The sequence below is a fragment of the Cheilinus undulatus genome, linkage group 16 (genome assembly GCF_018320785.1).
Source record: "Cheilinus undulatus linkage group 16, ASM1832078v1, whole genome shotgun sequence".
Classification (NCBI taxonomy): Eukaryota; Metazoa; Chordata; class Actinopteri; order Labriformes; family Labridae; genus Cheilinus; species Cheilinus undulatus.
The window spans coordinates 39,076,090-39,103,997 of record NC_054880.1 but is presented as its reverse complement, the minus strand read 5'-3'; the positions used below and the strand labels follow the sequence as shown (position 1 = coordinate 39,103,997).

The window sequence follows — 27,908 nt, the reverse complement described above, 5'->3', positions numbered from 1 at the left end:
CAGCTGATGTTTTTAGAGCGTTATGGCTGACAAGGATGTTAGACTTTTCTTTCACGCTCCATTCAGTAAGAAAACTTTGACTAGAACAGTGAAACACCGAATTTGTCAAGGGCAGTGCTTAAGTGAACACAATATTATAATTTCTTAAACTGAACGCAGCTTCTGTCATTCCCTGTTTTATGTGGATGGTCAGACTTTAGGAGGAATTGGACGCTCATGTTGCGGGTACAGGTGGGAGGGAGAGATGACACACACTGTACAGGCAGGTGTTAATAATCAGGAAATCAGGGGGAATGGGCAGGTAGGTGTCCGACGCAGGGCTCTATCTCTACATCCTGTCCGTTCAGCGCTTTGTGAACGAGGAAAAAGAAAGTTTGAACGTCTTGCTGGGCTCCCAGTGTGAGTGTGCCGGGGATGGAGTATCGTCCTCTCTGTCTACCTCACTCCATCAGGTCTTCTTCCCCCGCTCAGTGAGGGACCTCATGGTCCGCTCCTTAGAGGGAAAGGTGAGACAGAGGTACTCTCCTGAAACTCTGTGGAGGATGGTCAACACCTTTGACGCAGAGCTGTTAAAAACCATCACCAAGGCTGCTGTGTTTTACGTCTGTTTCCTGTTTCAGCGTCAGACTCGATCAGGTATCAACGCTGACAAACCCTCAGGGCTCACTGCTGTCCGGGAGACTCTGAATATGAGCCAGCAAACAAAAAAAACACACTCCGCATGTAGTCCTACCAGCTCCTGTTAAGAAGACCACACCTCTGAACAAGGCTGAACTTCCTGCCACCATCAGCATGGATGAACGAAGAAAGTTTTCCATCAGTCAGACTAGACCAGAGAAGCCTTTAACTGGTCCAGGACCATACTCTGCTCGGACGCAGTCACCACTTCCTGATTATACCCCGCCAGCTGAACCTTCAGTCTTGGTTTCAGTCCTGGGGAGTGGGGTCGTGGATGAGCAGATCAACCAAGACTCAGAGGAAAATGTAGACCCTTCTCCACCACTTCTTCCAGCGGATGCTGATGAAGCTCCTTCTGTCAGTCCAGCTCATGAGGAGGAATCTTTATCAAGCCGAGACCCAGACCCTGCTGCTGCGGCGCTGTCGCCAACACCCACTGATGCCCCACCAGCTGAACCTCCAGTTATGGTCTCAGTCCTGGGGGGTGAGGTAGGATCAAGAACCTGCTATCACACAAGCTCCAGAGCTTTTTGATGAATTTAATGATGTTCCCTCTGCTTCCACTGAGGGTGAACCACAAGAGCCCTCACCAAACCAGGAACCCAACTCTGCTGCTGTGACGCTGTCACCTCTTCTTCATGTGACCCCGCCAGCTGAACCCTCTGCCACGGTTTCAGTCCTGGGGGTGAGGTCAAGACTGAGCAGCAGAGCCAAGAACCTGTACTTACTATGGTTCTTTCTTCACCAATCCCAGAGGAATTTGAGGAAAAACCATCTTGGATCACTCTGGTCTCAACTGAAGAGCCTTTAGGCCAGGAACCAGACTCTGCTATTGCGACGCAGTCGCAGCCTCTTCATGACCTGCAGACTGAACTTGAAATGATGGTTTCAGTCCTGGAGGGTGAGGAGGAAACTAAGCAGCCCAGCAGATCACCATCCGTTCAGGTCTCCACTGATGGGGCACAGGATGAGGTCCCAGACTCTGTAGTCCAGAGGTTCTTAAGGTGGCTTAGAAACACCTTCTTCTGCTCCCTCCAGCCTGAGGAGGAAGACTGAGAATCCTTCAGTCTGATTATTCCTGTAAATAAATTGTAAATAAATGTTCATGACAAAATAATGAATTCATGATTCCACTGAAGTCCGTTTCTATCAGCCTGTCTCATCTGAGTTATTTTGATGTTTGTTAGACACAGTGTTATTGTGGATCATTAATCTACAGCTGAGGAAGAAAAGTGAGATCAGATGGTCAAACTGATAAACTTTGATAAATGTGTTTTTTAATCAGTTTCAGATCTCACTGGCTTTCATTGCCACTTTGTAAATGAAGATCAGTTGTTGACAATATTAGCCTATAATGTGCAAACATGAGCATCACCAGCTCTGTTACAAAGTAAAGTTTGTTTTTATTTAACCATGTCCTCATCGTATTTTCTTAACATCGAATAGTCAAGTAAAATAAAGATATGGAGAAACATGAGGAGTTCCTGGTTGCTTTCTACAATGTTGAATCAGCACAGATCCATATAATACAGGAACAGAGAGGTTAACCAAGGCCCCCACCTGATTCACACTTTACCAGACAGCAGATTGTCCTGTCCTTAAATGATTGGATTAAATAGTTTTTTTTTTTCTTAGAAAACACTGTTCCTATTATGTTGTGTGTCTGATATTTTGATGTGACTGATGATGCAGATACAATTATTCACAGCACTGATTTTTACCCACACTAATAGTTTTTGTCTTACAAGTTTCAATTATGGACTTCCATTGTGCAGAGTGAGGCTGGAAGGCGTTAGCACTTTTTAATGTCTTTTTTTTTCTCTCTTACGTTGCAAAATTCGTCCATGAAAATGAAATGTTTACTATTTTAGTACCTGTACCTAATGGAGTTCAGTTTCCAACAAAAAGACTCTGTATCATGACTCTGTGTTATGCATGTCTGATGTCTGCAGCGAGGTATCTCTCCTTTACAGTGCATTTCTCTCTCAATATGGGAAATTTATCAATGAAAACAAAAAGCTGGATTTCTGTGGTAAATATTACCCAATATGAAGTGGTATTGAGAAGAGGCCGCCGAGGTAGGTGTTGCTGAGCAGTGCTGGTGTCAACTCACTGGAAAAGACTAATGCGAGAGGTCTCTATGTTACAGAGGTGAATTTGGGCGGTTGAACTCAGAACCAATGGCAGCTGCTATTACAAGACATGTTCGAAAACTTTAGGAAATATTTGAGACGCTCTATGATGTCAATCCAAAAACATAACGTAGTAATTAGTAAGGATTAATGCCTGACAAGTTGTCCAGCTATCAGGGATTAATGGACAACAAATGAATAAAACCCCTCATTTAATCATGTTTGTTTATTTTTCATACTTTTTGCAATCAAAATAGAAAGTTTCACTAAAGCAACTATTCTTTTTCCATAGCAATGCCTGATGGCCTTTCTAATAACTGCAACAGTCCTTCCAATCCCAGCTAAAGGACTGCAGGCTGCAGGACACTGAGAGTTCGTCTCCAGATGCTTTGAAAAAACTAAGAATATTTGTTGTAATTACACATTTGCCACTTTACACCAATTTTGCTAAATTTGACTCTGTTTTAATCACTTTTCCCCACCAATTTTGCTAATTTTAACAACTTTTTGCCACTCAAAACTCATTTTTGTTGATTTCAAACCCTTTCCACCACTTTTTCTGCCCAGTGTTGCCGCTTCTAAACCAATTCTTGCCACTTGCAGCCTATTGTTGCCTCTGCTGACCTAACACTGCCACTGTTAACCATTTTGTATGCCCATTTTTACCCATTTGGCTACATTTCATTATTTGTTATGCCCATTTTTGCCAGTTTAACACATTTCTGCCAACTTCTGCTTATTTTTTCTGCCTCAGTTAACCCATTTTTTCCAATTTCAACCAATTTTTATTCTCATTTCACCATATTTCCCGTGCATTTTTGCCACTTTAAACCCATTTCAGCCACCCTTTTATTTCCCTTTTACCACCTTTTATGCCCGTTTTTGCCACTTTAACCCATTTTTGCTCTTTTTTGCTTATTTTTCTTGCCACATATCTAATTTTTACCAGTTTGAGACATTTCTGCTACGTTCAAAATCCCATTCCACCAATTTTTGCCATTTTTAACCCATTTTAATTCTGTTTTTAAGAAAAGGGATCTACATTTACAAAGGGTCTAGATCAGTGGTTCTCAACTGATGAGCTGGGACCCAAAAGTGGGTCACGACTAGTTGTCTGATAAAAAGTGGTGGCAAAAGTCCTGAAGTCCTTAATGGACATGCATTGATACCTTTTATATTACCCTGTTTCACGGTGAAATTGTCTAAAATTAAATGTTTTATCAATATTTCAACTGCTTTATCTCCTTTTCTTGCGATAAATGACCTCTTTTCTCACAATAAAGAAGTAATTTCACAAGTTCTCTGGAAAATGGGAGAAAATTGGTACATAATGATGGGGAAAGAGGGTATAACATTTGTCAGTATTGTCCCTTTTCTTTTTTATATCAGGTGTTTTGGTCCAATCATGCTCCAAACTGCAACAGATTCAATTAACTAAACATGCGCTGATAAAGATTTTTTGGAAACTTAGTTATGTTTCCGCAATCTTTTGATTTCTCCACTGACATTAGAGTGAAATTAGAGCCAGAGTTTTATTGACAACCAGTAAAGGGAGTAGAACAAGAACTCAGTACATTTTTCAGTTTTTTTTTTCAGTATACCTGCACCATTTTTTGTTTTGGGGGTAGCATGCGTGTTTGGGAGGAGCGCGCGGGGTGGGTGGCGGGAGTGGGGTCGTGGACAACAATGCATGTTAAATTGGGGGTCGCGACTTGAAAAGTTTGAGAACCACTGGTCTAGATGACAGCATACACGAGTCTAGAGGAGGCTAGGTGGGCCCTTTTAAACATGCTGTGATACACCAACTGTCCAAAAGCTTTATCTTCACATGCACGCAGTTGTAACCCAGTGAGTGATGCAGACTGCAGGTGTATGTGAGCCCCACTGATCCCCCCAGTGCACTCTGCTTAAAGGGGAAATGCTTACTGAAATCTCTTTGGGCTAATACTGCTAATGTTGCCAAGTACCTTATACAACCAAACTTAAAAAAATACTGAAATAGCCCTTTAATTAGCTAAGTTGTAAAATCAATACCAACATAAATTCCTCATATTAGTTCTCAAGCAATACTTTGATTAATTTAGAATACAATGATGAAAATACTGATACACCTTATATGAACAGTGGAGAAAAAACATGGGTTTTGAATTTCATTTGGAGTCTGTTTTTAGGACATTATAATGAATCATCACTGTGACGCTGATGACACCAATCTCTAGCTCTAACTGAAGCCTGGATATCCATGCTGTCCTCTTTGATCAATATGAAGCCCGTAGAATCCTTGATTGTGAAGACCCTCATCATCGTTGATGGTGACAGCTAAAATGCTAAAATTAGAGGATTAGTAATTAGGTGCAAGAGTTTTGTTGTTAAATCTGATGACTGAGCTGCCAAGGAACTGACTGCACAGACCCAGGAATCATAACAGCAGTTTGACAACAAAACAATGAACTTTGGTGCATGCATGCATCCAGCTAGAGATTCCAGTGGTGGTGTAAGTCCTGATACTTGTCACACTATTAACACTGCAGACGCTTGGGTTAGGAGCAGGGCCGTTTCTAGCCATTTTGGTGCCCTAGGTGAACTCACAGTTTGGTGTAAAAATCCAAGATGGTGGCATCTATGGAGGGGACCCTCCCTATGTATGAATTTAAGGTTTATTCTGAGTAGTTTTTTTCAAAATAGCTATTTTTGAATTTAGATGACTAAACACTTATTTAGATAGACCGTCTTAGGATTGTTTTGCTTTATTTTTAATGCTACTAGGCTAAATATTACACACTGCACCTTTAAACTGAACGCAGCTTCTGTCATTCTGTGCTTTACATGGATGGTCAGACTTTAAGAGGAATTGGACGCGTATGTTGCAGGTACAGGTGGGAGGAAGAGATGACACACACTGTACAGGCAGGTGTTAATGATCAGGAAATCAGGGGGAATGGGCAGGTAGGGTGTTAGCTGTCCGACGCAGGGCTCTATCTCTACATCCTGTCCGTTCAGCGCTGTGTGAACGAGGAAAAAAGAAACACTTTTTTTCTCTAAAGGTCTTGCTGGGCTCCCAGTGTGTGTGTTCCAGGGGCGCGCGTGAAGAGAGAGAGCGGCAAGGTGAGCATGGACTGTTTCAGGAACGAGGGGCGCAGAGGTTAGAGAAGTGGAGCTGATGCTCTGTTACACTGATTGGACTTATTAAAATGTTCAGGGCTCATGACGGCGCCCCCCTCAGCGTGGCGCCCTAGGCAACGGCCTTTATCACCTATGCCCAGAAACGGCCTTGACTAGTGCACTGTAAGTTAAAGGCTGGGGTATTCATTCAATGAAACATCAAATTTAAAAAATCCCTGAATGTGTTTTTCATAAAATCTTTACCAAAGACCCTGATATTAACACATTTCAAAATATGACACTTCAATGTCTTAATGAGGCAGTAGCATAACTACTGGTAAACTTCTTTATATTATTTGACCATCAGATTGGGCCATTTAAATTCTTAATCAGCCTTTTTTTATAAGTAAATGCCTGGTGATAAAGAAAAAAATCTGCTATAGTTGTGAGGGCTGTCAGTCACAAGAAATAGCTGTTTTAATAAGATTTAAAAGTAGTAATTTAGCACCTGAGCAGCTAACATCTGAATTAGTGTTGTGCTGTCTAGCAGTCAACTGCCAAGAAGAGGGCGCTCCTGCACCAATTTACTGAACGGGCGCTGTTTGACGTAGTAGAAGAAGAAGCGCACCAAATCAGTATCGACGAAGAAGAAGGCATCCGTGGAGTCATGTAATCATAACCAAGACCAAGGTTATACAGAGGATACAGATGGAAAATATGAGCACGTTTTGAAAGTTATCACCCTATCAAGGTAGGAAAATACCCAAACATCTCGTTTCCTGCTGTAGTTTTGCTTTTCCGACAGTTTGTTAACCGCACCGGCATCAACGTGCTAGCAGCTGATGCTAACAGTGAGCTAGCTGTCAGCTGCATGATGAGGAGGTCACGGCAAACTATTTTAAAATAATCGATATTTCACATCTCACTGCGTATTTGTCAGAACCTGTCGTTTAACGACATGTCTGGCCGTAAGCACGGTCATTCTCGTCCCTGAAAAGAATCTATGGTGTGTGTATGACAGTGCTGTCAGGTATACTGAAGTCTTGAGGCACGCTTCATGACGTAATCAGGTGACTTTTTTACCTCACGTGCATGTTATGTTTCACAGGATTATTCTGATAGTGAAGCTTGGAGTGTTATAGTAGCTGTACATAGGGCTAATCATTCAGGGAGACCTGTCAACACTAGCTGTACATCTCAGGTGTGCTTACATGTAAAGACTTCAGGACAGAGTCAACTCTGACATCTTAAGCCAGATGTTTTTCTCTCTCCTCTCATCTCAGCTCAGGTCGAGATGAATGTCCCCTGTTTCTTGTCCTCTGCTGCCCGGAGTTTCATCCTGCCTTGTCCTGCTGCAGGTCTGCTCTGCTGCCAGCTGCTGAGCTCAGGAACAAGGTGAGGTACATCATGTACCGGTGTTATGGTTCTGCTGGTTACCATGCTAACTTGTTCCAGTGTGTTCAGCTGACAGCAGCACATGTCATCTGCCTCTGCCATCAGATTTTCCACATACTCAGAAACATTTTTTGACTGTTTTTGGTTGCATCTCATGTAACAGTGTTTATATTTAGGGAATATTGTTATTTAAGAAAACAGCCCATTACAAAACAGAAGGTCAACGTTTCTGTATTATTAATAATTTTTTTGACTGATATTTCATGATATTCTAATATTTAGAGAGAGTGGATTTTTGTGAGCTGTTAGCTGTAACCACCAAGATAAAAACAAAAAAGTAATGAAATATTTCACTTGTGTGGGATAAATCTAGAATATATGGTAGTTTCACGTCTTGAATTACATCACAGGATAAAAAGATACTTTTCATGATATTCTCATTTTTTGACCTGTAATAATTTTTAGCTCTACTTTTATGCAGGTATATGTTTTATAAAGATCAATATATGATAAGAATACCATTGATAGGAGCTGGATTGTCATCAGCGTGGACAAAGCTCAGCCTCTTTGTTGTTGTCAACACAAAACATTTAGACTAAACACCAAAGCCCGCTGATGCGTGATTGGTCAGTGCAGCTTGGACTACAAATTCACCACAGACATTTAACACTGAAAATCCCCTTTGTTCAGATTCTACATCTCTGTGTACAGTCTGTAAAATAAATCATATTTCTAGTAATATGCTGATATGCCTGCTCATTCCTGAGACCTTTAGAGACTGCTGACAATGAATCCACAAGATGAAATAATAAAACAGAAGTTTTTCCTCACTTACCATTAGCACTACAGAGCTTAGCTACTCAGGTTTGTGTTTTGTTCATTTGTTATCACCACATACAATACAGGGTTTGAAAACTCTGAAAGGCATAAACAAAACACTTTCCCTCTGTTATATTGAGACAAAAAACAAGCGTCAAAGGCCAAAAACAACTCAAAACAGTAGCACACAAAGCTGGAAGTATCTGCATGGAGAGACAAAACCAACCGTGAGTGAACTCGCTTTAAATCTTCTCATGCTGGCTTTGAGGGCAAAGTCCACTCCCTGTTTTTGAGTTTTCTTGTTACGCTGCCACGAAACTCCTCGTTTACTGGATAAAAGACGATGTGACCTAAATAAGTGACAAAATAACTGGTATGTCCTATTTTTTTTTAGAAGAAGTATGTCCTCCAAAAGGCAGATGGATCATCTGGAGAGAACCTCAAACAACACGAGACAAAATGTAAGTACATGTTTAGTGTTTGAATACAACCATCTGGACAATAGCATCCAGCAGAAGTCCATGTAAAGGTTATTAACTGTCCGCTAAACTTTCCTGTGTTTCTGTGTGTCATCCACTCGACGGGCTGCCTTACTCAGGCTCTGTACCCGGCTCAAGTGTGCAGCATCATGAATGAATCAGAGACGGTGAAACGTCTGAGACTGGCAGTCCACCCAGACTTCAGCTTCAGGGCGGGCCAGTGGTGAGTAGACACTTCTGTTAGCTTTGTGTAAACTTTATCAACTTTTCATATTGTATTGTATTTAGATAGGCCTACTTGTGTCAGACAAGTGTGATGTTTTTTTTTAATTGTAATTGTCTTACCTTTCTATTGAGCAGAGTTTTACAGTTTTCTTTGAGGAATTCAACAAAGCCCTTATACAGAACAGGGTCAGCTACTCTCAGACATATCAGTCGGTCTACAATTTATTTTAATTTTAGATGTTTTTAGTTTTTAATCATTGATTTATTTATGTATTTTGCAAGGTTATTTTCCTTTTAAGCTTCAAATAAGTGCACAGACCTAAATGATAAAGGATCCCTTAGGCAAGGGAACCCTGCTCTTTGTATTTCTCAGTGGTTTATCTTGTCAGCCTCTATTGCACAGGATGCTGAGAGCTATCATTTTAGTTTATAAAAACACTGTTTGCAGACTCAAGGTGGTTCTAAAGAGAAGCAGGTCAGAATGTGAATTCAGATATTTCTGAGTTTGTATCCTGACAGATGGTAAACAGGGTAACAACACACTTTGGAAGACAAATTAAGGACTTTTTAAGACTTGAAGTAAGTAATAATACCAGTTTTTACATGACAAAGGGTCAAAATTAAAGGATGTGAGATTTCTCTGCACACTGGAGGAGGCCTGAATTATCTGATTTTATATACCGTTTATGAAATGCCAAATGGTATAGGGCAAATAACTTTTTTTTCCATAAATGCACATTTAATGCCTCTATAACAGTGTTTCCCAACCATTTTTCCTTTCCTTGGAGCCCCCACTACATGTACCTAAGAAAAGCGGAGCCCCCCCCCCCAGGCCACAAGAGAGAAGAAAAAATGACCCATTATCATCAAAAATCAACAAAGATTTTAATTGTGTTACTGATAAAACCCTAAAAGGCCTATGCATGCTTTTCTTATCAAAAAACCTTTGCATAAACTACTTACTACTTTTAACTGCTTTATCATGGTTTATGTCAATAGTTACAAATCTAATTTCGGCAGCCTCAGAGCAGACAAAGCCTCGTGCTCCACCTAAGATCTTTGGTGCCTCCCCCTGGGGGGTCCCGGACCCCAGGCTGGGAACCAGTGCTTTATAATATCAAAATGCAGTTTATTGATATTTATCGTCACACATTTTAGCAGGTTCACAGAGCTGATTCTAAACAGTTTTGACCATTTAAAAAGCAGAATCACTTTTTGTCAGGTATTGCCTGTCCAAATAAGAGTGAGGTGTATGAATATTTAAGTGGAAGCTTTGGTAGCTTCGTGGTAAGAGAACTGGACTAGTGTTTTATAGCAGTACAGAGTTTATTCAATCACAGCCTTCTAAAATAAAATTAGAGGGGGTTTGGAGGCCCTCTCTTGGGAAATTTACGGATCCAATACTGAACTCCATGAATTCTGGTCACTATTTATGCAACACTTCTTGGAGGAAATTCACTTAGAAATTCAGAATTGTTTATTATTAATCAAAACAGAACACTATTTCTGTTATAAGCTCATATTCTTGTTAGTGTGACATCATAATTCTGACATGGTCATTTTAAACTGAGTAGTTTCATGTTTACCCATCTAAAGCTGAGCTTACAGAACGCAAAACAGGAAATAGTATAATATATATATATATATATATATAATAGTATAATATATAGATTCTCTAAAGGGATCAACTTGTTCATGTTGAACAGAAAGGCTTTTTACACATTATTCTTAATTTGATACACTTTAAAAGTTGTAAACCTTATAAACTCAGTCTGTAGCATGCTAACTCTTCCTGTCTCTCTCTCTTCCTGCATCTCTGACTTGTTTTATGGCTTTTCAGTTGATTTCTCTTGCTTTTGTTCAGATATCTATATACTGTGTTTATGAATTGCGCCATAATACAAGCAGGACTCTTCTCATGTTATGTAAGTGTGTTAAAATGAAGATTTGTAAACATGAGACCGCTATTTCGTCTAAAACGTAACTTGCCATGGTGCTAAACACCAGTTGGATAGGAGGATATCCTTCCCATTATTTTACACAGAGAGTGGTGTAGATGAACAGAAGAGAGAGTGAGTATGAACGTATGGACAAAGAACTTTTAACCTTTACTGTACAGCCACCATGCTGCTGTCACTTCTCTCTCCAGATCTTTTCTGGGCTTGCCTTTAATAAGGATTACTCTTCTCTTGGTGGCTGAATTCTTTCCTTTGTTCTTAGATTATTTTGCTGTTATCTCTTTAACACTGAAGGCGGCTCTTTGAGGCGCAGGGCTGACACAGGTGACAGGCAGCACTGATGTAAATGCCTTTAACTGTAACATGGACAAACATGCACTAAAAAGAATGATTAAAAGTGTACATGTTTGACTAGAAGATGAAGATTGGATATAGACAAGCCTTAGTTTATGTGTCTTCTAAAATGTAAGACCTCTCACTGGTAAATTTAACACTTTTTGAGACTCTTCAAGCATCTGCAGAAACCCTGTGGTAAAGATAATGGGGAAGTCACGATTGCTGACCTCAAAAGACCCCTGCCTTAGTAAAATACTGTTCTAGAAAACTTGGGTTGCCTCTTAAACAAAACATTTCCAGTCTCCTTTAACTTAAAACATCCTTTATAGGCTCCTTAAACAGGTTTCTGACTTTATCTGTAAGATCTGTAACAATTCTCCCTTTATGTAACATAAAACCCTACAAGACAGAGACAAAGATCCGCATGGTTTATTTTCCCAGAGCATGTAGTTCTCAAAGTTACCACTAGGGAGTAGCATTGTTGTGATTTTTCAGTCTTGTTCTGCTGGTTATCTTTTAAGAAGGAAATATCCATTAATAATCCCTCATCAGGAAAATCAGTTTTTACACTCCGCTATTAAATAAACACAGGCTGAAATTCAAGATGTAGCTAAAGGTATGACAGTTTATATGAAGAATATAGTGACTGCAATTATCACAGTTATCAGTATTATCCTAATATTGTTCAAATGTGCTGAAATTGTTTTAAATTGTACTGATGTGTCTTACTGAGTAAGTTCACCATGTTTTCTATAAAACACAACTAGAATTCCCAGCACAGAGCACTGTGCACTGATTTTTTTATGCATACACATTAAAATAATAACATGTAAAAAGTAACATGAAAACCTAAATGTTCAATACTTTGATACTTTTTGATATTAAATACTTAAAAATATTCATTATCCATTACAGTGAAATACAATAAAAAATTCCAACCTAAAGCTGCGGAGAGATAGATTATTCTGTGTTTGTATAACTCCAATTTATGACCAATTCAAATGCTAAAATGTCTCAGTATTAAATTTCTTATATGTTGTTTATCTTCTATTGTGAATAAAATATGAGTTGGGTGTATGAGATCTGACAATCATCGCATTCTGTTTTTATTTACATCGTACAGAGTGCCCCAGCTTTTTTGGCATTGGGGTTGCGCACGCACAGACGGGACACTGTGGTCATGCAGTAACGGTGAGATGTCAGAATGCCTGAGTTTTTACTTTGCAGTAGTCAGCAAGTTAAAGATTACCTCTTCAGCTACCAGACTGGTGTCCAGAGCTAAGCTGCGTTTCTATCAGGTGGTCCCGTTGATTGAGTACAGTTTGTTCAGGTTTTGGGCCAGACCCCAGAATAGTCTGCATTTCCACAGACACCCATACCCTCATCTGATGGGTGAACTGTAGAGGCTATGGGTGTGACTTCACATGCAGCACGAGTCTGCCGTCCGGGCCGCTGAGTTGTAGAAAGGATGAGTGACAGAAATCAGTAGGGAACAAGAAGCAAACAGCTTTAGTTCAGCTGAAAAGTGACTTTTTTTTATAACCACATCTTAACTATGTTAGCCGCGGTCAGTACCAGTCCTCAGCTGAGTTGTAACTGTACGTTAATAAAGACACAAGATGAAGCTGGGCTGTTACCACAAGCATTAAGTTAGCGATGAATATAATCTGAGCTCAACTCTATACTTCTTCCTCTTACCGATTCTAACATTTGTTTGTCCTCCATAAACATTCAATATCAAGGGAATATTAACCAAATAAATTCAACCTCGCCCACTCACCTGCTCACACAGGTGACGCAGAGACACACACAGCTGGAGCACGCCGCACTGATCCTCTATGGTCAGGGTGGAGCTTTAATGCTGGAGGAGAAAGTTCAGGTGTTATTATCCAGTATGCTGAAACTTTTGCCCTAAACAGATGGAAGCCTGAAGTCTGCACTGTCAACATGTCAGTATCAGTGTAGGTGTGTGGGTAAGCGTCACATTTGTGTGTGTCACTCTTATGCAGCATGAAAGAAACCGAGGATGAGAGGAGAGCGGCCGTCGCTGCTGCGTAAAAGACGCACGAACGGTTAAAGGGAAAGGGACAATGGGGAAAGAGTGACAGGAGGGCAGGAGATCATGATGGAGAAATTAAAAACCCAAGATTGTGCACGAGTCCCAAATTACAAATCCAACTCAAGTCTCAAGTCACTGATGTGTGCGCCTAAAGTGCAGTACAGTAAAATAAAATCTAAAGGTGACAAGACATCTACTGACGACAGATAAAGCTGTATAAATAGTCCAAGTTGTTATCCGTCCACTCTTGAGCCCTTTCTAAAAGACATTGATAATAGACAGAGATTTTAAAATGGATTTACAGGTAAATGCAGCTGTAAAAGCCAGTTTTTATCATCTTCATCTTTTATCTAAGGCCAAGTCCTTCTTGCCTTTTAAAGATTTTGAGGAGGTTATGCATGCTTTTATCACGACTCTGATTATTGTAATGCTTTATTTTGGTGCCAGCCAACCCTTTCTTAATCGTTCACAGCTCGATTAAAACGCTGCAGCTCATCTTTTGACTGGTCAACGTAATTTTGACTGTTTTCCCCGTTTTAGCCTCTCTTCACTGGCTTCTTGTGTGTTTTAGGATTGATTTAAGTTTTTTATTAACTTATAAATCTGTGAACGGGCTGGATCCTCCCTTTCTTTCTGACCTTTTACAACCCCATATTTTACCTCGGACTCTCAGATCCTCCGACCAGTGTCTCCTGATTGTCCCGAGATCAAAGTTGAAGCTCAGCGGCAGCTTTAAATCAAACTTAAAATCGCCCTTTTGCTCTGCCTGAGAATGTGGCTTTTTTTTATCCTTTCTGTTTTTATTGATCCATTTATGTCCTCCAATTTTTACTTTGGTCCTGCGTTTGTGTTTTATTGTTTGTTTTATTGTTTTTAATTTTTACTGTACAGCACTTTGGTCAGCATTTTGTTGTTTTTAAATGTGCTTTCTATATAAATTTGGATTGGATTGGAAGTTCCACTAGGACTTGGACAGGCAACCCAGTATTTCCCAACCTAAGTCCAGATGGAGCCACCAGGGCCGGCAGTAGGATGCAAGCCCTTCACAGTAAGGAAGTTAGAAACACCCTAGGGCCATATTGGCACCTTTTAGTTGTGTTTGAGAACATGTGCTGTGAAGGACTGCATTAATGATCATCAGTCATGAGCTGTTTTTTCAAATAAGGAGAAAAATAAAGCTAACTAATTTTCATTAAACTTAATCAGGTAAATTTATGTCTTAGATTAGTGTAGATGTGTTTAGATAACAGCTGTATGCATCAGGTTGCGTTTGTGCCTGCAGTGCTGGCTTTAAAGGTGCTTGAGACAAAATGTCTTGATTTGTAACTTTAAACTATTTTCAATCTAACTTCCAGAGACTCTTTTTTTAATTACAACCTTAAGTAAAGTTTATCTTATATGAAGGTACAGCCTTTTCTGCGTCTATCAAACGGCGTTGCTAGTGTTAATTAGTGTTCCCCACACATTCGGTATATATACAGGAGCCCATACTGTAGGTGGGCGGCTGTGAGATATAAAAACCGGCAGCCAGTTGCCCTGCGGCGCCTGATAATGAATGTAAATAGATGGAAATCCTGGAGTTTGAGTGTTTCTGAGAAAAAGGACTGTGAAGTTGTTGGTCGCCAGGTGGGAGAGGAGGAGGAGGAGAAGACGGAGGTGGGTGGAACATATGTGTGCGTGTTCACAGCAGATCCATATTTATGATGCCTGTGAGGGCTGTGCAGTCAGTGTCTCTCTCTCTAGTGAAACAGTGGGTCATTGTGTTGGTGGAACATTAGACCAACTGTTAAGCATCGCTGTTCTTCCTCTGAGGGCGCTCTGCCTCTGTTTGTTGACGGACAGATGCAACCGTGTTGGGTGTAAACGGGGACACGGCACGTTGTTTAAACTTAGCTGTAGGAAAGTTTCCATTTGGTTTGGTTTTGTTCTGCTCGGTCTCTGGAAGAGGACGCATTCTTTACTGGAGTCAGAGAGCACCATGCTACCTTCATTCTCAGTTTGACCCGCAGGGTAGCACGCTTTGTTCCGCTTTTTAATTAACTATTGTTTCAGAATCAGCAATTTTACATCTTCTCCTGTCTTTTATTGCCACTGTGCCAATTTTTTTCAACATGTAAAAACATCAGATTCATAACCAGCATTTAATTTCCCCCAAATCAATTGAATATTTCCGTTTCAACCAGCTGTTTTTAATAAATAGGGGTGACGTGGTTTCAGTGTTTTGCAGATCGCTAGTTTCTCTTTTACATTTTTACACAATTTGCCAGCTTTTTGGAAACGTCATGGTAAGAAAAAATAATGAACTACATGTGTTGTGTGGTTTTCGTGTGCAGGGTGGACTTCTTCATCCCTGGTGTGGAGACGGTCGGAGGTTTCTCCATGTGCTCCAGTCCAGGTTTGCTACAGAGGGAGGGTGTCGTCGAACTGGCCGTCAAATACACCAAACACCCTCCAGCACACTGGGTCCACACCATGGTGAGTGGGGCAGTCAGATATATTAATTTAGACAGTATGTAGACATGTTAACTGTTCTGTATTTGCTTATTAGAGTACAGATGACCCATATATTGGGTGAGTAGGGATGGGGATCATTCATTTTTATTGATATTGATACCCTTATCGATACTCCTTAGTGATCCAAGTCCTTATCGATACCACTAACGATACTTTCTATAGTTTGGTGGAAAGACAAAATGGGGGCAAATATTTAAGCGACAAGTGGTCTTAGCTGAGTAGTACTTTAGTTGAAAAGCTATGATTCAGTCTGTCACATCTATTGTATATCCCTAAAATACAAACACATTCATCATACTCACAACTGTATTTATTGAAGTTTCTCGTCAAATACTAAATTTTCCCATTTTATATGACATTTGAACACATCATAACTATAGAATACAGTCGTCTAATTTACTTAGGTTACCTGAACGCATCGCATTTTCCGTCTACAGTTCGCTAATTAACTTTGATTTCGACGATTCCACTGCAGATTTCTACACTAGATAAACATTTTTAACAAACAGGACTTTCTAAAAAGTTTGGGAGCACTTTTCCGCATTTATCTGAGCAGCTGAAGAAGAAAACTGTCCTGAAGCAGCTCAAGAGAGTGGTATGCATGCACGTTACTCCCAGCGATGATTGCATGCGACTTGCATTTTTCTTTTTTCCTCAAGCCGACAGTTGAAGGTACCACATTCTGGTTTAATGTGATGCACGATATTGATGTGCCATTATATTCCCCTTGCAAGAACTGATATATTTTTACACCAGGTATATCTTAAAATGACGTGAGCCTGTGAGACTCGATAGCAGTATCGAACCATCCCCATCCTCGGGGTGAGTAAGCAAGAGAGAAGGACGCAGCGCGGATCTGATTGATGAGTCATCACGCTGCTTCCTCAGATTAGAAGTATTTCCGTGGCAAACCTTGAGCTTATTATTGCAGTGTAACCTGCATCATATTTTGAAAAGAAAAGCCATACTTCCGACCTCTTCCTATCAGCCATGCTTGCTTTGTTGACTGAATAGGCTGCTGCTGACATCAGTATGCTCTTATACGTGCAACGCTGCATTCTCATCTGGCAAAAAATTGCCTTGTCTCCTGCTCTCTCAGTCACAAGGATGCGTTTAGGTACCAAAATCTATCCCTGTTCATTTGTGATAACAGTGAATCAATACTTGGGATTACCGGCGGAATTTGGCTGGTACCTCTAAAGGTAACGAAGTAGTTACCCCTCCCTAGGAGTGTGTGGAAAGTTTTGGTGACTTGGAAGCAAGAGATGGATAATGCTTGAAAGCAGTGTAAATTTTGGCAGCTATTTTTTAATTTTTGCCTTAGTTTTAGTCTTTTGATTACATGGCTTTTAATTTTAGTCACATTTTAGTTGTTCTCCCCTTCATAGTTTTAGTCAACGAAAACTAAAAAAAAAATTTAGTCTAGTTTTAGTCCATTAAAAGTTCTCAAATTTTAGTCCTTACTTTTAGTCCAAGCATTTGTTTTCTTGCCTAAATCTTGCACCAAATCATGATAGTGTGTTCTGTGTACTCTGCTAAACCTGGGGTCCCTGCTTTCTGCTGCTGAGAGGAAGGAGAGCTACAGATACATTGTTTTTGACAGATTTAGCCACAGTGGAGAAATATCATGGATTTTGAATGTCCAACAGACTGTTTTACATTCAAATTTAGTTTTAGTCATCTTAACTAAAACTAAACTTACTTTAGTCAGTTTTAGTCATCACATATCTATTTTTGTTAGTCTTAGTCTAGTTTTTGTCATGGAGAAAAAAGGCTGTCAACAAACATTTTTAGTCATAGCTTTAGTCGACAAAATTAACATTGCCTGAAAGTACATTATTTGCATCCAAATCATCATTAAAGCTCCTGTTAGGAACTTTCCCAGTCATTTTGATTGTTCTGTGGACAAAGCAATCTTAGCTTTATAAAATATATTTGCAGTAGTGTCTTTTGAAAAAAATCTCATCTTGTCATCTTCAAACCATCACATATTTCCCCCTTTAGGAATCTTTGAGGTGGAAAATGCAAACAAAGCTCTTTTAGCAAAACAGTTGGATCACTTTGTGTGACACTTACCCCACAGCAGCTGTTTAAGACAATAACAAGACTAGGTAAAAACCTAGTATATGGCTGACCGCAACTATCTGGGATGCTTGTTGAAATGCCTGACTGAAATGTGTGTTCTGGCAGAGTGATGTTGTCATGATTGTTAGTAGTTTATTATTTTTAGCCAAAGGTATAGTAAGTGGTTACTGAAATGTAAAAAGCTACATGTTGTCATCTCTCGCTCTCTGTCTCCTTCTGTGTGTGAGGAGATGAAACCTGAGCAGTGTCACCCCTTCTGCTTTTGTTCTACCGCATCTGATTGGTTAAACAGAGACACACATTGGCTCAGCTGACGCTCTCTGTATTCTTTGCTATTACTGTGCGAATGGAAGACAACACTACAGAAAAAGAGCAAAAAGCTCTCCTCTGCACAAGACAAGCTGTTGTTGTGGCTGTGCCCTGATTTCTACAAGAACAGCGCCTAGGTCGGATTAAACAGCAGCGGTCCTACTGCGACATCCAAGCTAACAGAGAAAAACGGGACAAGCTCACCGCCATGATCATAAAGCCATGCCAAAACAGACCCGGAGTGGAGAGAGAACATTTTTTTCTGTCACAGAAAGCTTTCAGTGTTGCTCTCTGCGCTTGTTTGGATTTAGACACGTTGTCTGGTTCAGACAGAAGCGCCGCTGCTGCTCAGTCCCAGCTAATCCACAAGCATTTACACAACAAGATACCCTTTTCCCTCAACTATCACATAGTCATGCCAAAGCAGCTCAGCAGAGGAGTAAAAACGTCTTTTCCAACATGAAAAGCTCACAGTGTTTTATTTTTTGTCATACAGAAATGTGGCCCAGTTCTGGTGAAACAGAGGCTAAATTTATATCTGAGTATTTAGAGCAGTGGAGGCAGCCATTAGAGGGCTTTCCGTCCCCTTGAACCCTGCCCATAGAGCAACTGTTTGAGCCATACATACATGATGTTAACACAGTGGAAGCAGCCATCACTGCCAGCATTCAGTACAAGCAAATGCAACTCTAGTATATGGCTCATACAAAAGCGTCACTCATTCAGTCAGTCAGTGTACGGACAGAGCCATCTGTAGGGCTGCCCTCAGCGGTCAGCCAAAAACAGTCTAATGAAATGAGACACCGGGCTGCTGATGATCTTGTTTGCTATTGTAGATCATAAAGAAGCATCAATATTAATTTCAGTCTGTCTCATGAACAGATAAAAACTTCTCACAGGAGCTTTAAGAACGAAAAGAGCAGGGTGTATGGCAAATGTTCAAAGTGGCCCAGCTAGTATTAAAATGATAATTAAGGTTGTGGGAGAGCGTAGATAAAGGTTTGATAACAGAAATATCAAAAGTTTTGAAGTAAATTTGGTTCCATCCCTACACTCTTTTTGAATATGTATTTATTTATAGATCTCCATGAAAAGGTTTGATGCTCAAAGTCTACTACAGTGTATTTTGTCTAAAGGTATCGTTTTTAACCAGTATGTGTGTAGCTGTTTGAATATGAGCACTGTTTCCTTTCTGCTTACCTTTCCTTCCATTTTTGTACCTGCCCTGTTTGTTTGCCGCCTCTGTGTTTGATGATGGGCCCTAATAAATAGCTTTGAGCGAATACGCTGTGTGTAAATAAGTATCACAAAGCGCTGTGATGTGTTTGAGTGTTCGCACTCTTACAGCTCTCTGCTCTGGGAGCGTTTGATGATGTGTGTGTTTGATATAGCGCTCCGACTCCTCTCTGTGAGCAGGAATAGCACAGGGACCATGACAGCAGATTAACAGTGCTGGTATTGTTATTATGTGTGTGTGCTCACATGTGTACCAAAGCGCATGGAGGCATATTTACAGCTTCTTATGACTTCAAAAGACCTTCTCTGCCCAACTTGTGAAATCACTCTCACCCGCAGCACAGCAAAGGTTTGTTGTGTTTATGCGTGTGGATCTAAAAGTGGCTTTTTTCTCTTTCCTGGGGCGGCAGCGGAGTTCAAGAGATGCTGTATTTTTCTTGGAATTTATTTCATATTGTAAAATTTCAATATCAGCTGCCAAGTACAGGGAAATTTTGGAAAGCTCAATGGACCATCTTCCTCACATTTTTCTATTTTTTTAGTATTATTTTATTTCTTATCACGTTTTCCCTCTTCCTCCTCAGTGTACAGTCGGGTCTCGGGTGGCCATGCGTGTCGGAGGAGACTTCTTCTTTGACCCGTCACCTTCTGACGCAGCTGTGGATCTGCTGCTGGTGGCCGGCGGTGTAGGGATCAACCCCTTATACTCCATCCTGCTGCACACCACAGATCTGCTCCATCTCAACCAGGCATCTGGTGGGCGGGACTACAACATAGGCTCCGCCCACCTTTGCTACAGTGCTAAGAACACACAGGAACTGCTTTTTAAGGTGTGTTCTTGTGTTATCTTTGTCTCAAATGAACCTTTTTAAACTTTCTATATTAAGTACATACAGTGCCTATAAAGATATTCACCCTCTTGGGTGTTTTATCCTTTTATTGCTGTTATAAATCAATCATGGGCAATATTAGTTGGCTTTTTTGACCAAAAAAATAACTAAAAACAAACGCTCTCTCTCCAAAGTAATGTCAATTCAGTTAAAAACTGTAATGTAAAATAAGTGCCTGCATAAATATTCACCCCCTTCAAGTCCCCCAGCCCCAATTTTTAGTAGCTACACCTTTGGCTGCAGTCACAGCTCTGAGTCTGTTTGGATAGGTCTTAAGCAGGCTTGCACATTTAGAAAATGCAGTTTTGCTCCATTCATCTTTGCAAAACTGCTCAAGCTCTGTCAGGTTGCACAGTGATCGGACGTGAACAGCCCTTTTCAAGTCCAGCCACAAATTCTCCACTGGATCGAGGTCTGGGCTTTGACTCGGCCTCTCCAGAACATTCACCTTGTTTTCTTAAACCATTTCTGTGTAGCTTTTGCTGTATGCTTCAGGTCATTGTCTTGCTGGAAAATAAATCTTCTCTAAAGCTGTGGTTCTCTTATAGACTGAAAAAGACTGTCCTCCAGGATTTTCCTGTATTTCCCCACATTCATTCTTCCCTCTGCCCCTACAAGCCTTCCAGGGCTGGCAGCTGAGAAACATCCCCATATAATGATGCTGCAACCACTGTGGCTCACAGTAGGGATGGTGTGTTTGTGGTGATGTGCATGTGTACATGAAACATAGTGTCTTGTAGGTCGGCCAAAAAGCTCCATTTTGGTCTCATTAGACCAAATAACTTTCTTCCACTTGACCATGGAGTCTTCCACATACCTTTTGTTGAACTCTAGTCCAGATTTAATCTGAGTTTTCTTCAACAGTGACTTTGTGTTTGTCACTCTCTCATATTTTTAGTATCTACTCCCTGACTTCTACTTTTCAATATCCTTTTCTCTAAGTGTTCTTTTGTCTTCATGGTGTAATGGTAGCCAGGAATACTGATAAACCACTGACTGGGCCTTCCAGATACAGGTGTCTGTTGAATTAGGTTAGTCACTTTAAAGGGGGTTAATATTTATGCAGTCCCTTTTTTTTATATTACATATTTTTATTTGATTGGTATTACTTTTTGAAATTAATTTTTACTTTAACATAAAAGAGTTTCTTTGTCAGAAAATCTTATTACATTGACCACGATTGATTAAAAAAATCATTAAAAATAATTGAAAGGGTAAAACAACCAAGGGGGTGAATACTTTTTATAGGCCCTGTAATGTTTTCCATCTGTATTGCTGAATGTCAGAAATATCCGAGTTACAAATATTTGACAGCCGGCCTCTTTTGTTCCCAGAGCTCCATCATCGAGGCGTGTCGGGAGTTCCCTGACAAGTTCTCCTGTGACTTCCACGTCACGCAACAGAGCACAGATGTCGACCCGCACCTCCAGCCATTCCTCAACCGTAAGTAAAGCTGCTTCCCACACATGCACTCCTAAGCACACATTTTTCTTTGTTTAGTCAAGATGAGTAAAGTTTGGTTGACGTAAGACGGGCACAATTACAGCACCACATGGGTGACCAAAGCAACGACTTTTTACCTACTGATGGACTTCCTGTGTCTCTTCAGGTGGGAGGATCACAGAGGAGAAGCTGCGGGCTCATGTGGACCCACAGAGGACTTTGTGCTTCCTATGCGGGCCTCCGCCCATGATTGAAGCTATTTCAAAAACCCTGGTTGACCTAGGCCTCCCGAAAGACAGAATCCTTTTTGAGAAGTGGTGGTAGAACCTGAGGGTGTCCTCCTCCTCCTGCTGGTGCTCCTTTCTCAGTCAGAGGAAGGAGGATGTTTGGAGGTGTGGTGAGAATGAGAGCATCTGGAATTTTCCACTCATGTGGATAATAATGAGAGCTGAAGAGCTGCAGGAAATTCACCCTCCGCTCCTGCTGCTGTAACCTGTGCCTGCTCTGTGATGGAGCTCTGGGGCCGCCCACTCTTTATCCAGCAGCTGACTCACAAAGACAAAAGAGAGGATTTTTATTTCTTAAAATCAGAAACGGACGACTGTACAGACTAAAACATCAACTTTGGAACGATATTCCTCAGCTCACTGCCTTGATTAATATTGCCAGGATTGTGGCAGAAACAACGGGACATTTTTGTTGCACATTTTTAAATCTAATCTTCCAGCCTTTACATTATGTTTGCCTGAGGATCTGCTCATTGGTTAAACCAGGGATGTTACTAGCTGACTAATGATGTAGTTTGTTAACTGAATTTAGATGTAACAGCTTGTCTGAATGGAAGAAAAACACCCAGAAAGCGGACATTTTTTATCACAGTTATTTACATATGAATATATTTGGTGTATAACCAGTGTCACATAGGTTTGAATAGTGTCCCTAACAGTAGCGGTACAACAGCAACCTTTGGTTCTCGTTGCAAGTTAATGCCCACATGCTTGTGCTGGATGGTGTTGTACATTGCTCTGGTCTGTCATCACTTCAGCCTGACGCAGCCTTTATATAACTTAATCTCTGCTCCATTCATTGTGTTTGTTAATCTCTAGGCCAATGGTTCTGAACTGGTGTAGCATCAGGAACCACCACCATCTCCTTCATGACAAATCGGGACCCTAACTAAATTTTCTAACCAAATTTTTTAAATGCAGAATGTTGCATTTTGAACCTTAGATGGAACGAAAAATGTGATAGAATAAATAGATAAAGACATCATTGAAAATAAAAGCACAACAGAAATATATGCCACTAATTTTTTTACGAGGCACACATTTGCAACCCAATAAAAATGGCTCCACAACCAACTTTTGGGTCCAGACCAGTTGAGAATCAAGGCAGTAGGGCCAGAAGAGTGGATTTCTTTAAACCAGAGCTACACTCAGACTATGGCTGAAGTCCTGACCCATGGCAGATGGCTGCGTTGCAGTTTGAGCTAGGACTGACAATGTCAGCATAGAAAAATCTGAATATAATCTTTAATTGACTGGTAATTCTGATATCAGCTTGTGCATATCCCGAGGTTAACTCCAAACTTTTATTGTACCTATGCAAGCATTTCTTCCAGCAGTAATTTGACAGTTTTGGAAAATACACTTATTTTCTCCACGACAAGAGTCAGATATAAAGATTATTAGCATTATTGTAAGCATAGGCTTGGTGTTAAGTTAAAGGATAAAAATAGGTATGAAGCTCTTTCCAACTACTACCAATTTAACATTTAAGCTAACTGCAGGTTAAGAAGGAATACTCATGCTTATAGTGTTGAATATCAGCCAGTATGGAGCACCGATCTGGTACCGGTGTGAACTTTTTGGACTGTGCAGTGAAAAAACGGTCACATTATTTTAGCCCTACAGTGAAGTCAGAACATGACTCAACAAACACAGTGGCAATGTACAGCCTCTTTGTTATACTTAAATTTGTTTTTCCTGCTAATTATTTCGAGTTTTACGGCTAGATATAAGGATAGCAATGATACCGAGGGCCACATCACATCATTTAAAGACCCTGTAAAGTGAACTCCAAAGTTTTTGTCTTAACACTCTAGATATGCTGGCATAAGGTTGCTGTAAACATGTGAAAACACTGAGATCTACATGTAACTTAATTCTGGATTTAAATGTTTTTTACCTCTTTCCCGGCTGGGTTTAATTTGGGCGGGGCAAATATGTGGGCTGGTGATGTCACAGGCCCACAATGGGGAATAACCCCACCCCCAAAAGCTGCAATAATATAACATCCCAGAGCAGTTTGTCCCAGTACAGTCTGTTAGCTGATGTCACGGCCTTCAATGAAAGTCTCTTAATGTTAGCAATGTTGCATAATACAGTTAGTTTTTGACAACTTAGACAGGGATAAAGCCTTGATGATGAAGCTGCTAGCTTTTTCTACATATTTAGAGATCAGGTTTAAATGTGCTCATGATCTTTCCATCTTACTCTAAGCTCATGATCTTTCCATCTTACTCTAAGCTCATGATCTTTCCATCTTACTCAAAAGTGTATTTTTGAAAATGTGACTTACTGCTTTTACGTCTTTAGAATACAGAGAATCAGGGCGATAAGTTTGTATTGTTGTTCTACACTCTACGTAAGTGTTTGATGATTGTTTTTCATTTCAGATACCTCCAACATTTGATGAAATGTTTTTAGAAATGTTGTATGTATATTTAATGAAATAACTTATTTTCAGAGCTGCTGATTTTTAGTCGAGTTACTTTGGAGCGAACGTTCACAGACTTCACACTTGGCTTATTTTAAGAGTCAAACACTACTCAGACACATTCTCCCCCATATTGGCCAGTCTCCATGCCTGTTTTACTCACTCTTACATGCCTATCTCACACGCACACTTGTACTCAATCACACCCATCCTCATACCCATAAACATGCTGAAGTAAGTATCCCATGGTGCACTGTAATGGAACCTCCAGGTGGTCTCTGATTGGCTTGGATCACTGAACATCCCTCGGAGATGGTAGCGAGCTTCTCGTTGTCGTCTCTCAGCGGGGAGGTCGCGCTCTTGAGACTCATTTTCGAGTTGTTTCTGCATTTCTTCCTCGTATGAGGAAATAAAGAAAATTGAGTCAATCTGTCTCAAACACTTTATTGACCTCTGCTTTGATAGAGACTCGCGTGTCGCACTACTTACAACATGTCTGCTGCAGGAAATCAGTCATAAATAGTTCATTTCTAATTTACATGTTTCATGAAGAGAAAATCTTTTACAGCTCATTTTATTTAAAGCAGTTTCACTTTTCTGCTGAAGTAGCGAAGCAGAGAATCACTGGCTCATCAGAGCTGCAGATCTCTGAAGAATCACCTACGGCATGATTAGAACATTTGAACATGTGATCCTCCCAGCATTGATAAAGTGAAGTTATAGAAAAGATAACAGCAGTTTGTCTTTTCTAGAAGCCAATTCTATATGTTTTTTTGTTTCATATCAGTCTTGGGTTCTGCGTTTTATCTGAGGAAATCACATCTCAGTGTGGAGCAGTAGTGCTAGAACTGTACTTTACAAGAACTTGACAAGAAGTTATGTATAGTTCCTAGATTTTACACATCAAGTTCAGTGTAAATGTAATGCTAGGTCTAATGCACCAGATACACTATATGGACAAAAGTATTTGGCCAAACCTGTTGATTGATTTCAGGTGTTTCAATCAGACCCGCTGCCACTGCACCTAGCCATGCAGTCTCCATTTACAAACAGTTGTGATACTAAATGGGACGTACTGAAGAGCTCAGAGACTTGAAGCGTGGTACTGTGATGGATGCCACCTTTGCAAGAAGACGGTTCATGAAATTTGATGGAAATTGAGGGAATTTCTTTGAAAGTTTTGGGGAAAATCATCATTTTCATGGAATTTGGGGGAATTCATTTGTAAAATATGGGGAGAATTTGCTTTTAAATTTGGGGGAATTTGCTCAAAATTTTACTGGATTTTACATGAAATTTTGAGGAAACTTTAATTGTAATGTTTAGGTTTAAGTGGGTAAATCTGGCACAATTTCACCAACTTCCAAGGTGCATGGAGGATGAGGAGAGTCTTGGAGAGAACAGAAATCTCCAGCAACACTTGTAGTTTAAGGAACAACTTTATTAGACTGACGCGTTTCGGCATGTAGCCTTCATCAGGGTCATCCTGATGAAGAAAATTTGTGATACTTTTTGGCCATCAGACAAGGCGCTACGCTCGGTGGACACCAAACACTGAACCTCACCACAAACACACCATCCCCACTTTGAGGCACAGTGGTGGCAGCATCATGCTGTGGGGATGTTTCTCAGCCCTGGAAGGCCCATAAAGGTAGGGGGTAAAATGAATGTAGGAAAATACTAGGGGAGTATCTTATTTAGTCAGCAAGAGAACTATGGCTTGGGAGAAGATTTATTTTCCAGCAAGACAATGACCCGAAGCATTGATCATAATTGATTTATAAAATAAATAAAAGGGTAAAACATCAGAGGGGGCTAATAGTTTTTATAGACACTGTAAATAAAATGACTGTTAAGACACTGATCTCCAAAAAGCTGTGCGTCTGCTCCTCATCCTCACTGCTCTGTTTATCAGTAACAATAAATATGCCAAGTCTATAATGTATGTTTTTGTGTTGTGCTCATAAGGATCTCACCTGCACAAATTTCTGTCTTGAAAACTCTAAATGAAGGTTTTAACTTTAAAATAACAGTTTAAAACAGGCTCAAGCCTATAAATACAGTTAATGGGACAGAATAGGTAGGGCTGGGCTGCATTTTTGGGCCTAATCTGTCTTGTTTCTATCTAAAAGTATCTATACATAAAAATACATCAGGTCAAGCTATTAGTGATATGTCTTTTGCAAAAGAGCTGGCTCTTTGAAGTGAATGTTTGGAGCCGAGCCGTTCCCAATTTTCTCCCCCATTTTTGTTTTTATTTATTACATGACAGAATAGATATCAACTCTGCATCGCTCAGCCAAAGACACAAATACTGCTCGGTGGTATAACATTGATGTTTTATACCAAACATCATGTCAAACAGTGTTATCAGGAGAATTATATGGTTTACTATCATTAAAATGAATTATATCCATAAAATACATGCACATATATCAATCATAGGGCAAAACATTAAACTGAATTAATGATACTAAATGAAGAGCCGTTTGGGAGCTAAAAAAGCCGGCTCATCTTGATCCAGCTCACTAAAAAGAGTCCAAATTCCCATCACTGCTCCCTTTTTAACAGTCATATTCAAAAAAGTAGTAAAATACAGCAATGGGACTTAATACTTAAGGCCTGTAGACTTCCTCTAGTTTGTAATCTTGCAGCCTTGTTTCATTTCACAGATAAATAACAGATCAACACTGACTCAAAGCAGAGCCAAACTAAACTTTCTCATTCATGGAGCTACAACCTCAAAGGCGAACCAGAGAGAAGCAGTAACTGTACATGACTAGATACAGTACGGATGTCCAAAGAGGAACACAAAGTTAGTTTTCAAAGGCATTTCTTGACACACTGAACCGTTTCCGCTGCTCCTCTCCTGCTCTGTTCCTGATGTGTCAACAGACGCCTGAAAACAGCTGCTGCTTGATCCTCTCCTCCATCTTCACCTCGTCTTTAGCGCCTCCTTCATCCCTGTGACACACGTCTGTCCACCTCACAGACTTCTCCTGACTGGACATCAAGATCTCGTCGATGTCGGTTTCCTCTTCCTGATCTTCGACGTAAACTCTGCTTCCTGGCAGGAACGAGAGTCGTCTTTGATAGTGCTGTCCCTCCTCTTTCTCCTCCTCGCTTTCCTCTCCTCCTCTCTGAATGCTCTCCCTGCTCTTCCTCCTCTCGGCCTCTTCTTCTTCTTCCTCCTCCGTCGTGTTTCTTCTCCATCTGTCCATCTCCGTCTCCATCACCGGGGACCGCTCATCTATCTCCTCCTGCGTTTCTCCGTTGGATTTTTTCTTCGCCTTGCTGCGACCCCTGAGGTTCAGCATCTGAAAGCCAACAGACGTGTTTGAGACACTTTTCAAGCTTTGTGTTGCTTCCTTTTCTTTCCATCTCTCCAGACACCTGACAAACTGCAACAAAGCATCCTTCATTGACGCCTCTCTGCCGTACTCTTTCAGGTCGACTACCTGCCTATTATTAGCCTGAGCCTGAGCAGCTTTATATTTGCTGTACATCCCATATTTAGTAACATGACTTTT

At 40.5% G+C, this 27,908-nt stretch overlaps 2 protein-coding genes across 2 annotated transcripts in view; one reads left to right on the top strand and one right to left on the bottom strand.

The window, feature by feature from the left end:
• Positions 1 to 6,536: 6,536 nt before the first annotated feature.
• Positions 6,537 to 24,817, top strand: oxnad1 (oxidoreductase NAD-binding domain containing 1). Its single transcript, XM_041809503.1, has 8 exons — positions 6,537 to 6,663; positions 7,196 to 7,307; positions 8,521 to 8,587; positions 8,725 to 8,828; positions 15,517 to 15,658; positions 19,912 to 20,157; positions 21,552 to 21,660; positions 21,827 to 24,817. The coding sequence occupies exons 2-8, from the start codon at positions 7,207 to 7,209 to the stop codon at positions 21,982 to 21,984; spliced, it is 927 nt and encodes a 308-aa protein (XP_041665437.1). The 5' UTR covers positions 6,537 to 6,663; positions 7,196 to 7,206; the 3' UTR covers positions 21,985 to 24,817.
• A 63-nt stretch (positions 24,818 to 24,880) lies between these two features.
• rftn1a (raftlin, lipid raft linker 1a) overlaps positions 24,881 to 27,908 on the bottom strand; it is a 57,693-nt gene continuing 54,665 nt past the window's right edge. The window contains exon 10 of the mRNA XM_041809502.1: positions 24,881 to 27,695. Coding sequence (XP_041665436.1) covers positions 27,267 to 27,695 — 429 coding nt within the window. The 3' untranslated portion in view covers positions 24,881 to 27,266. The remainder of the gene's footprint in view (positions 27,696 to 27,908) is intronic.

Bases quoted from the DNA above. Each gene is read 5' to 3' on its own strand.
- oxnad1 (XM_041809503.1), top strand. From the start codon at position 7,207: ATGAATGTCCCCTGTTTCTTGTCCTCTGCTGCCCGGAGTTTCATCCTG. The intron at 8,588-8,724 runs GTAAGTACATGT...TGCCTTACTCAG, and splicing joins CAAACAACACGAGACAAAAT to GCTCTGTACCCGGCTCAAGT. The intron at 21,661-21,826 runs GTAAGTAAAGCT...GTGTCTCTTCAG, and splicing joins CCTCCAGCCATTCCTCAACC to GTGGGAGGATCACAGAGGAG.